This window comes from Narcine bancroftii, chromosome 8 (genome assembly GCF_036971445.1).
Source record: "Narcine bancroftii isolate sNarBan1 chromosome 8, sNarBan1.hap1, whole genome shotgun sequence".
Lineage (NCBI taxonomy): Eukaryota > Metazoa > Chordata > Chondrichthyes > Torpediniformes > Narcinidae > Narcine > Narcine bancroftii.
This window is the reverse complement of record NC_091476.1, coordinates 133,713,620-133,726,206: the sequence shown is the minus strand read 5'-3', so window position 1 is coordinate 133,726,206 and position 12,587 is coordinate 133,713,620. Positions and strand designations below refer to the sequence as shown.

At 41.3% G+C, this 12,587-nt stretch overlaps 1 protein-coding gene across 4 annotated transcripts in view; it reads right to left on the bottom strand.

Annotated features, from left to right (window-relative positions):
• The window catches only part of snx19b (sorting nexin 19b), a 125,943-nt gene that overhangs the window by 32,763 nt on the left and 80,593 nt on the right, over positions 1-12,587 (bottom strand). For all 4 annotated transcript variants that reach the window (XR_011343380.1, XR_011343379.1, XM_069894913.1 and 1 more), the window contains one exon: positions 6,631-6,815. Coding sequence is in view for 2 of the 4 variants with exons in the window: in XM_069894913.1 (XP_069751014.1) it covers positions 6,631-6,815 (185 nt within the window). In the remaining 2 variants the exon portion in view is untranslated. The remainder of the gene's footprint in view (positions 1-6,630; positions 6,816-12,587) is intronic.

Sequence of the window (12,587 nt, the reverse complement as noted above, 5' to 3'; positions counted from 1 at the left end):
GGGCTATTACTGGCTGGGCTATTAATTGGGAGAAGGTACATGGTCCCAGCCAGACAGTCCTCTTCTTGGGCATCCAGTGGCACTCAGGCCAGAGGAACATCCCAGAGACGGCAAGAAATAAAATTCTCAATACAGCAGTACCCACCAACAAAGCTGAAACACAAAGTTTCATCGGCCTTTTGGGCTACTGGCAATATATTCCCCACCTCACCATGCTGCTGCGCCTGCTGTATGCCTTCTCCAAGAAGAAGACCACCTTTCACTGGGGCCCTGAACAGCAGCTAACCTTTGAAAAGGCAAAACAAGCTGTGGAGCAGGCTCTGCTGCTAGCCTCCCTTCAAATTCTAGGTCACAGCCACCACCACAACAGCCAAGTAGAGCCTCTTGCAGAAAATCAATGGCCGCAGAGTTTCACTCGGCTTCTGTTCGAAATCCCAACCCAAGCCCTCCTCCTGCTACAGTGTCATCGAATGCCAGCTCCTGGTGTGCTAATTGGCTCTCTTCATCATGGAGCACAAAACTGCCAATGAGACCGTTATCCTCTGGCCTCATCTCCCCATCATGAGGTGGGTCAAGTCCTCTGATGCCACTCACAGCATTCCTCCATTGTGAAGTGGCATTGATATTTATTGCTGACCAGGCAGACGCAGGGCCAGAAGGAGTCAGCAGGTTGCATGAGAAAGTCCCTCCTTGAGAGTCCTGATTCCCTGTCCAAAGTCCCCACCGTCAATCCTTATCCCATATCCTGGAGTCAGCTGTTCAACTCCCTCACCAAGGAAGAACAGCACCAGCCTGGTTTACAGATAGCTCCAGTTGTTGGAAGAACATGAAGCAGCTATGGCGAGCAGTGGCACTACACCCAGGCACAGATAAGACCCTCCCTTACTCAAGAGGGTGTGGGGGGATCCATCCAGTTTGTGGAATTGCTGCGGTATCACTGGCAATAAAATCGGTGACAGGTCTGGTGCGTATCAATACTGACTCATGGACTGTGGCAAATGGAATGGCAGTATGGATGCCTTGCTGTCACGAGATGGGGTGGGAGATCCACAATCGCCCACCATGGGGTCAATAGCACTGGATATACATCTGGGAGCAGGCCAGGCAGAGGGCACTCACGATCCCTGTGACAGATTATAGATATGTTTTTGGGAGATAAATTTGGGCAGATTTTTTAGTGTAGGTCACATACAAACACTTTAAAATGGATCTTATTTAAAATACTGGAGCTCTGCTCATGTTAGACAGGCTGTCTGGAGTGGAACTTGCTGTTGTAAGTGGGTCATGTGGTTTTGCAAGCAGAGAGAGAAAACACGCTTTTCTCAGAGAGAGAGAGAGAGAGAATTCAGTTCTGCAGTGCTCGTTAGCAGCGGCAGCTGGGACTGGAACAGGACAAGCTGGAAAGCTTGTGGAAAAACTCCATTTGTAAGACGGGTTGTGAGTGCTTATTTCAACCTGGTCAAAGCGCTTGTGGTTCATGCAAGAGGAGAGGACTAGCTGCCTAATGTTTCACTTGAAATAAGAGAAACAAAAAGGAAATCAGTGAGGTCCTGAAAGAAAGAGGTTATTATCTGGTAAACCTAGATGGGTAAAGTTTCTTCAGCAAGACACTGAAGTGGCTGATTAAAAGGAATCAGTTGTGGGTGTCCAGCAAACAACAAATCTCTCTCTGAAAACCGACAAGAATCTTTCAAGCACCAAAGCCTGGTGAACTTTATAAATGTTAAATTCTGTGCACAATACAAGAACTTCCTGCAACCAGTAAACTTGGAGTGAGATTGGACTGTGAATCAAAGAACTTTTCTAAACTTACACACACATTACATACATGTGTACTTAGAATTAGAAGGGGGTTAAGTTAGGTTAGTTAATAGTGATAAGTTAAAGTGTGATCCTATTTTCATGTTTAAAGATAATTAAAAGCAACTTTTGTTTAAGTAACCATTTGTCTTGATGAATATCTATTGCTGCTGAGTTTTGGGGCCCTTTGGGCTCATAACAGGCCATGCAGCTCAAATCTGCACAACTTCCATCTGCTCCTATGATGTCAACTCTGTGCCCTGGCAAAAGGAAGAATGGTCACCTGGGGTCTGACAGAACGTGATAGTGGGCAGAGGGTTGAGGGGTGGCACTAACCCAGGATCAGGTGCGGATGGAGATAATAATTGCTCTACATCACAGCAGGTTAAACTGTAGGGCTGGCTTTCAGGGTCACAGGGGCATATTCGGCATGGCACAGGAGCAGGCCAAGTATGGCAAGTAGACTATGTCAGTCCTCTCCGACGCTAAAAGAAGAAGAAAAAAATTATATATACTAACAATGGTGGATACCTGCTTTGGTGTCCTGGTGGCAGTGCTCTGCAAGTGGGCTGACCAGGACACAAGCCATTTAGGGGCTGAACTACCTCTCTTTCATTTATGGAACACCATGAGAAGTACAGTCCGATCAAGGCTTACATTTTACTGGGGCTAAGATACAAAACTGGGCGAAAGAGGCTGGTATCTCATGGATGTTGTACGTCCCCAACCACCCACAAGCATCAGGGTTTACAGATTGTATAAACAGTCTCCTCAAGCAAAAGATACGCATGTTGACACCCAACAACATGCTCAGCGTGCTGCAAGAAACAGTGGACAGCTAAATTCATTCCCCTCTGCACAGTGGAGGGAGAGTCCCACTTTCTGGACATTTGTCCACATAGGCACATCAAAAATTAGATGAGTTTGACCTTCATGACCCTGAGGAATTTGGTAGGATGTGGGTGCAGTAGCCACAAGGTCCTCTCACAAAGGGGGAGGTGGTAGTGGCTCAAGGACCGGGAAGCACTTGGTGAGTTACATTCCCAGGAGAAATTGCATTAATATGCTATCGCAATGATAAACTCTCCAAGAGGGAATGAAAAACTCCACCCACCCACCCACCCTATAGGGCAAAGATCCATTAGCGATTGCATTTTGAGAGTGCAAGGATATTTCAGAGATTTGTATAAATTGAACATAAAGCTTCCCTTTATGCAGATGATCTCCTGCTTTTCATATCGAGCCCTGATTACTCTTTACCTCCCACGCTGTTATTACTTTCCCAATTTAGACAGTTTTCAGGATATAGGATTAAACCTGCATAAAAGTGAACTTTTCCCTTTCAATGCACCTGCATCAGTGTACACTAGTATTCCTTTTAAAATTGTGAAAAATCAATTTACACCTTGTTATTACAGTTACAAAGAATCATAAGTATCTTTTTAAAGAAAATTTCCTTACTTTATTTTTGCATGTGAAACAGTCCTCAAAACAATGGTCGTCCCTGTCTATATCTCTGGTTGGTGAGGACCATTCCTGAATTATTTCTACAACCTCTAGGCATAATATAAATCCTGAATTTCAGTACTTTGCCGTTTTACTCCAGGAACCTTTCTTTTAACCATTCAAGGTTGGTGTGGAGACATGGTTATTCATGATAAAATTATTAGATTTTCTTTTGTATTATGAATGCGCTCTATGTGCCTTTATATTTTGCTGAGCAATGTAATCTGTCACTTTTATTGTGCATTCCATAAATGTTTTGTACATATATGTTTATTTTTATAAAACCAATAAAAATATTAAAGATAAAGACCACTTGATGGTATGGAAGACCACTCTACAGGACAAAGACCTCTTCAGCACAACACATAGCTCCAATTCCCCACTCTGGTCTTCACAGCAGACTTTTCAATCTCATCACTAATTTCAGCCAGCTCCGTTCCAGCAACCAGCAAGAAACACTTGTCACTTATTATACCAAGAACTTTCAGCAAGACAAGCAAGCGGTGTTGCCATGAAAACCTAAATCTCAACATTGGGCATTCGATCACATCTTTTATTCTGCACATTCCAAGTGCAGATTTTGTAATAGATCTTTTGTTTTTCTCATTTTTAATCACCTTGAGCTATAGTAATAATGTCTTTAAGTCAACTCAGGGAATTTGAGTTATAGTTCATGGTTTCAAAGTTACAGTTTATAAGTAGTGTCACAAATCAAACACGATAAAGGAATGTCTATATTTTGTTTCAACTGACAATGACAGCATTGCCCCAGCCCTCCCATTAACAGAAACAAATACCTCATGGGGTGGGTGCTTCAGGAGCTTTTATTTAAAATCACTAATTGGCTAACTTTCAGTCCTGACTCCTCCTGGCTATCATTATATAGATCCAACACAGGAACAGCATCCGGCTGTTCAGATGACAGCCCAAGAAAACGGTACTCCAGGTACTCCCTGGATATAAGTCTGCTGGCCTACCCCCCTGCCTTACCACAGTATAGCACAGCAATGGCCACCTGGGCTCTGTGCTGAGGGAGCAATCTATCATGAGGGCAAGGCATGGGATGCGCAAGCCAAGAGAGGGCTCTGGCACCTGATGGATGACGTTGGTGGTAAGGGTGCTCACATTTGCTAGCCAAGCCAGAGAAATCAGGCATGCGGGTCGGTGACCAGACAAATTTCTTTCTCAACCCCCTCATCCCCCGACACTGTGGAGCAGCTCCCATAGCACCTTGCTCCATCGGAAACACAGCAACCCTGTTTGTTTTGGGTGAGGGGGAGCTGGTGAGGTGCTGTCATTGAATTTGAGTATGTGATTTGTCCAACATATGGACACTTGTGTGTATATTGATCTGCTTAATTGGTATCTTTTTTTAAAAAACACGTTTTGTTCTTTCATTTCTTTTCCTTTACTTTATAGTAATAACATGTACATGGAGTTATTGATTGCCTTTGTATTGATTGCAGATAATGTGACTTCCAAGAGGTAAATGTTGTGTGTGGAGGAAGCATAGCCTCCCTACCTGTCTGGAATGTGTGTACTGTGGGTGGTCACACGTCCTCTCTGTCTGAAACTTATTTGGAAGTCATATCACCTGTCAATCAAAGTTGAACAATCTACTGGACCAGTGACTAGCAATCAATGGCTTCAAAGGCGCATGAATCTGAATAAGAAGATTCATGTGGATCCTGGTTCTGCTTATCATATTTTCCTTGGTCACCAACTCAAAGATACTTCAAGGCCCTAGGACCACTACTTACTTAGATCCAGGATGCAGGCCACATCTTACTTCTCTATCATTTGACTACTCACCATTCTAACTGCCCAATATAAACTGCCACTGGACCCTATCAATCTGCAGGACAATGCCTACTACTTGAAAGGTGTCTCTGATGTCATCAATGAAAACCAGAAGGAGTATTATGGAGGTTGCAGCTGAAAACTGCAGCTGAAGAACAACACGTGCACTTGAATTTGGAGATAAAACTGATGCCATGAAGTAACTATCTATTGACCTTGGACAGAAAGGAAATGCTTACCCATGAGAAGAAAGGTAAACACAATAAATGTCTCAAAATGAAGACTGAACTGAAAAGGAGAAACTGCCATTGACTCTAACATCACTCCAATTTCGATGAAGATTCTTCACCCATTAACATTAAATCTGTTTCTCTTTCCATAGATGCTTTCATACCAATTGAATGTTACTTGCATTTGTTTTTATTTCAGATTTACAGCATCTGCAGCTTTTATTTTCATTAAATTTCAAATTTTGTATTTCAAATTTGCTTTCATGGCAGAAGTCCCAAAGGCTCAAGTGATGGCTATCTTCAAATTGAAAAACATTTTCCTTATTAATTAGAAAGAAGCTGAAGTGCTGTTAAACAGACCATGGGAGATGTTGAAAACCTAAGCCTGTAAATACAGTACTGGAAACTTGAATTGTCAGTGGCTGATCAGGGTTCCAACTTGAAATGTTGACTGTTGCCTGTCCTTCTCTGCAGAAGTTTTATTTTATGGGTGATTGACCAATGTAGAAAGTGGCAACAGAGTTTTAGTGAATGGAGCAGCAGGTCCGTGGGGAGTGAGCAAGGGGATAGTGAGGAGGCGCTGGGAAGGCAGCAAAGTGGTTGTGAGCGGAAAGACAAGGAGATGATGAGTGTACCGTGAGGAGAAGGTGAATGGAGTAATGAGAACCATGGCAGTTGAGTGTTCAAACATGACACAAAGAACCTAATCCCCCTGATCTGTAAATCTAGCCAACACCATGAAAAAGGTATGCACCATTGATCTAGAATATACTATATCTTTGTCCTGTTATTTTGTTAAGAAGATTATAATTACATATATTGTAGCTCTTAAACTGATGTATTTTTTCCAAATTTAATCAAAACACCCCATTACCTGGGTGTTGATTTGTGCAGTAAGGTTTTATATCATCTTAATTTGGCCTTAATAAATATTATTCTCTCTTCAACACTCCATAGCAACCATTGGAAATCCATTCTTCAGTGTTAGACAACACTTACTTCAGTTCTTGCAATTATTAAAATTTTAAATTTAGAAATAGGGCATAGCAACTGGCCCTTTTGGCCCACGGGTCTGTGCTGCCCAATTACATCAAACTGACCTACGACCCCGGCACATTTTTAAAGTATAGGAGGAAACCAGAGAAACCCCACACAGATACATGGAGAAAGTAAAAGCACCAGACAGACAGCATTGGATTCAAACCCTAATTGCTGGCATTATCAAAGCGTTAAACTAATCGCTAAGCTAACCATGCCGCCCCTTAAGAATTATGAAAAATAAAAGTCGGTTAACCTGGTAGCATCTTCATGAGGCATTTCAAGGCCAGCTCCTGAGTCTGAGTTTTCTGTTCTGGCGTTCTTGCAGGCTTTGGCCACTTAGGTAATGCTCCTCCAGGCCAAATAGCCTCCTGCAGAAGTCTGAGGTACACAACCCAGTACTGAGTGCTGGTCAAGTTAACAATCTGAACTTCAAGCCACCTAGAATGACAAAACATATAATCAGTCACCAGAATCCATCGCAAATGACATCTCAATTGTGTCAAAAACAAACACCAAAAGTTTTTTGGCTGATACATTAGTATTATTTGGTTTAACAATTCAACACCATAATAAAAAGCAAATTCTGTCAATGCAAAGTATTTCTCTTTCCTTTGCAGGTTAGCAAGGGGATGTGTTATTCTTTATAGTGAACATACATGAGGCAACGGTCAGTCTTGTTAGGTCTGCTTTGTTCATGAATGAGTGAGACAAACACCAGGCTGAGTCGAAATCAGGGTTCTTTGTTCTTTATTACCGGATTGTAACACTTGCGACTAAACATGTTAGTCGGAGAATGCATTCTGCCGTTATCAGCAAAATGGTGATTTTTTATACCCTTGGATACATGCTTAGAACATCATCATATCATTACTTGTCCAATAACTAAAACTGTTGCTATCCTTTCCCTGCTAGCTTCCTGCCTCTCAATCCATCAATGTCTCTCTTATCTTGTAAGTACAAGGATGCATTTACATCTTGTTACAGCCCTGTACAGGGCAGGGTAACTCCTTACACATTCCCATCTCATGATGTTTTACCTTACAGTCTACAACATAAAAGCAGCCAGGACTGTGACTGTGATAGACTGCTGATGACCACAACAGTTTTAGGTTACCTGAATACAATTTATTGAATGAAAGCAGCAGGTTCTGCTCAGGGAACTGTCAGGTGATAAAATATTTGACCCAGGGAGATCCTACAATCTGCAAAAATCCAAAAAGCTTTCTGCCTCTGTTTTCAGTTGTCCACATTCAGAAGAATGAGGGGGATCCATAGAAGCATTTTGAATGTTGAAAGGCCTGGACAGAGTAGATGTGGCAAAGTTGTTTCCCATGGTAGGGGTGTCAAGGACAAGAGGGCACAACTTCATGATTGAAGGGCATCCATATCAAACAGAAATGCGGAGGAATTTCTTTCACCAGAGAGCAGTGAACCTTTGAAATTTGCCACTACGTGTGGCTGTGGAGGCCAAGTCATTGGGTGGATTTAAGGCAGAGATCAATAGGTATCTGAATAGTCAGGGTATCAATGGCTATGGGGAGAAGGTAGGGGAGTGGGGCTGTTGGAGAATGAATCGGCTCATGATTCAATGGGCCGGAATGACCTACTCCTGCTCCTATATTTTATGGTCTTATGGAAGAGGACTAAAGTTTCAGAAAAAAAAATGGCTACATTTATCAATTAACTCAAGTAAATGTGAAATACAAAACTGTCACTGATAGAAGTCACACCTATGTGCTATCATTTCGATAGGAAAGTAATCAGACCTAAAATGAAAAACCAACATTCTGCCATGTAATGGTAATAATCATGATAGATGTGACACTGGATTCTTTGGCTTGGCTTCGCGGACGAAGATTTATGGAGGGGGTAAAAAGTCCACGTCAGCTGCAGGCTCGTTTGTGGCTGACAAGTCCGATGCGGGACAGGCAGACACGGTTGCAGCGGTTGCAGGGGAAAATTGGTTGGTTGAGGTTGGGTGTTGGGTTTTTCCTCCTTTGCCTTTTGTCAGTGAGGTGGGCTCTGCGGTCTTCTTCAAAGGAGGTTGCTGCCCGCCAAACTGTGAGGCGCCAAGATGCACGGTTTGAGGCGTTATCAGCCCACTGGCGGTGGTCAATGTGGCAGGCACCAAGAGATTTCTTTAGGCAGTCCTTGTACCTTTTCTTTGGTGCACCTCTGTCACGGTGGCCAGTGGAGAGCTCGCCATATAACACGATCTTGGGAAGGCGATGGTCCTCCATTCTGGAGACGTGACCCATCCAGCGCAGCTGGATCTTCAGCAGCGTGGACTCGATGCTGTTGACCTCTGCCATCTCGAGTACTTCGACGTTAGGGATGAAAGCGCTCCAATGGATGTTGAGGATGGAGCGGAGACAACGCTGGTGGAAGCGTTCTAGGAGCCGTAGGTGGTGCCGGTAGAGGACCCATGATTCGGAGCCAAACAGGAGTGTGGGTATGACAACTGCTCTGTATACGCTTATCTTTGTGAGGTTTTTCAGTTGGTTGTTTTTCCAGACTCTTTTGTGTAGTCTTCCAAAGGCGCTATTTGCCTTGGCGAGTCTGTTGTCTATCTCATTGTCGATCCTTGCATCTGATGAAATGGTGCAGCCGAGATAGGTAAACTGGTTGACCGTTTTGAGTTTTGTGTGCCCGATGGAGATGTGGGGGGGCTGGTAGTCATGGTGGGGAGCTGGCTGATGGAGGACCTCAGTTTTCTTCAGGCTGACTTCCAGGCCAAACATTTTGGCAGTTTCCGCAAAGCAGGACGTCAAGCGCTGAAGAGCTGGCTCTGAATGGGCAACTAAAGCGGCATCGTCTGCAAAGAGTAGTTCACGGACAAGTTTCTCTTGTGTCTTGGTGTGAGCTTGCAGGCGCCTCAGATTGAAGAGACTGCCATCCGTGCGGTACCGGATGTAAACAGCGTCTTCATTGTTGGGGTCTTTCATGGCTTGGTTCAGCATCATGCTGAAGAAGATTGAAAATAGGGTTGGTGCGAGAACACAGCCTTGCTTCACGCCATTGTTAATGGAGAAGGGTTCGGAGAGCTCATTGCTGTATCTGACCCGACCTTGTTGGTTTTCGTGCAGTTGGATAATCATGTTGAGGAACTTTGGGGGACATCCGATGCGCTCTAGTATTTGCCAAAGCCCTTTCCTGCTCACGGTGTCGAAGGCTTTGGTGAGGTCAACAAAGGTGATGTAGAGTCCTTTGTTTTGTTCTCTGCACTGCAGATGTGGCACTGGATTAGGATGTTGTTAATTTAATAAAGTGTCACATAAAGGTTGATCTCATCTAATTTAAACATTGGACGGTCACCTGAATGATCTAAGAAACTTGTGGAAAAGAATGTAATGTTGTTATATGGTCTGTAATGGCTTTTGACAAAAATTGCATAAAGATCAATTATATTTAATGCAAAATTAAGTTTTAAAGTTCAACAATATCAGTACTGAAATTAAAACTGATTTTAATTCAATTCTGAAAAAAAATAGATAGTGGTCTCCAAGTTCCCACTTTGACACACAACAATGATCCAAATACACTAATTAAAATTTCAACATACAGGTACATCCAATGTCTTGGTGTAGAAATATTCATTAAACCAAGGCTTCAGACAAATTCTGACAGCAAAATTAACTTATTACTCACTATTTTTGATTGCGGACTTCCTCTTTAAACCAATAAATGCCAACATCAACATGTCTAACGATATGCACCACAAATGTTTTGGCAACAGGATGAAAATATTTCAACACTTGGTGCTTAATTCACCTGGAGTGTCATATTGATGTGAACAATCCATCTAACTATGGATTCCTTTTATACTCGCATCACCAACTCAGTTAACTGCTGTGCAATATAGATTAATATTATATAATTAAAGTTTATTTGTCATTTTGTTAGAGATAATCTAACAGCAGGTGCCTTTTACATACCATTTTGTAAAGGGCACAATTAATATAAAATAGGATTACAAAGAAATAGAAGATCAACTACACCCACCAAGACAGCAGGATACTACTGTGTGGAATTCATTGAGGAGCCTGAAAGCTGCAAGAAACAAACTGTAAGCCTCACACTCTTAAGCCTTCTTAATTTAACAGAGTGAAGAGGGCATGGCCTGGGTGGTAGGGGTCTTTGAGGATAGAGGCTGCGTTTTTAAGACACCACCTCATGTAGTTGTCCTTGATAGAGTGAAATCTAATGCCTGTGATGTCACAGGCCGAGTTAACAATCCTCTGGAGTTCATTCTTGTCCTAAGAGTTGGCACCTCCCTATCAGGCAGTGATGCAACCAGCCAGAATGCTCTCCATGCTACACCTGTAGAACTTTTGGAGAGTTTTTGGTGACATACCAAATCTCCTCAGACATCTCACAAAGTATAGCCACAGGTGAGCCTCCATTGTGATTGCATCAACATGGAGGTCCAGAACAGATCCTCGAAGATGTTGACACCCAGGAATTTGAAGTTCTTGACCCTCTCCACTACTGAGCCCTCTGGTTCGTCAATTCTTGGTTTTGCTAACATTAAGCACAAGGTTGTTGTCATCGCACCATTCAACGAGCTGATCTACCGGGTATCTACCTCATTGCCATTTGTGATTCTGCCAACAACTGTGGAGCCATTGACAAACTTGTAGATAGCATTGGAATTGTGCCGGGCCACACAGGAAAGATCTCTGAGATAGTGACTCTCAAGAACTAAATTTGCTCACCCTCTCCGCCTCTGATCCCCCATTGATCTCTGGATTGTATACTTCTGGTTTTCCTTTCTTTTAATAACTTTATTTATTTGTTCAACAAGGTTATTACATACAGTAAAAAAAAGTTCATATTATGAACGATAAAAAAAAATTTATATATAAAAAAGAAGAAAAAAAAGAAAAAGAAAGAACCCCCCCCTCCCCCTCTCAGCCAGTTCTCTTTAGGAGAGCCAAAGAAAGAAAAAAAAACTGAAATATATTTACTAAAATCTAATCAAGGTAAATCTAAATGTAAATATTCTGAATATAAAGACCTCTTATTAAGAAAAAAAAGAATAATTATCATGTAAAACATACGTGATTTTTTTCCATTACCGAACAAGTTTTCATCTCATCATGCCATCTATTAATATCAATCACATTAGCATTTTTCCATGTACTTGCTATACATTTTTTTTTGCTACAGATAAAGCTAAATATACAAAACCAATCTGAAATTTGTCTAATCCCAAATCTTTCAAAGGCTTAAATTCACCCAACAAAAATATTGTTGGGTCCAGAGGTATTTTGATCTTATACAAATGTTCCAAAAACAATTGAATTGCTTTCCAAAAAGATTGTATATGTACACATAACCAAACAACATGAAAAAAAGTTCCAACCGAATGACCACATCTAAAACATCTGATTCACTGAAACCATTTTTTTTTAAACTTTTCAGGTGTTAAATACAATTGATGTAAAAAATTGTAATTAACCATTACATAACGAACATTTATCGATCTAGTAACACTATCGTGACAAATATCTAACCAGTCATCCTCGGAAAAAGTAAGGTTAATATCCTTTTCCCATTTAATCTTAGATCTATCCCATCCCTTTTTTTCCATTCTCTCCTGTAATATTTGGTACATCAATGAAATATATCCTTTCTTTGGTGCAATCACAAGAAAATATTCAAATTTAGTCAATTTAGGTAAAATCATATCTCTACCAAATATTTGTTTTACTAGGGATTGAAGTTGATAATAAACGAAAAAAGAATTCTCATTAATTCCAAAATCTTCCCTCATTTGATTAAAGGATAAAAATTGACCTTCTTTAAAACAATCTCCCAAGTTTTTTATACCTTTAGATTTCCAATGTAATAAACATTGATTATACATTGAAAAAGGAATAAGTTGGTTATTATATAACGGTGTTAAAGTCAATAATTTACCCTTAGAACCTATCGTTCTATTTTTCCTCATCCAAAACTTCATTAAATGTTTTCGTATAGGCACATTATATTGTTGTAATAAATTTAAATTCCACCGAAACAAAAATTGATGTATTTCAAATTCAGAAATATTCGCCATCTCAATTTTAGCCCAACTAAGGGGCCGTTCCAAATCCATTAATGAACTAATAAATTTAAATTGAGCTGCCTCATAATAATTTTGAAAATGTGGTGAACATAATCCTCCTAATGCATATTTCCAGGTTAGCTTATTCAAAGCTACTCTCG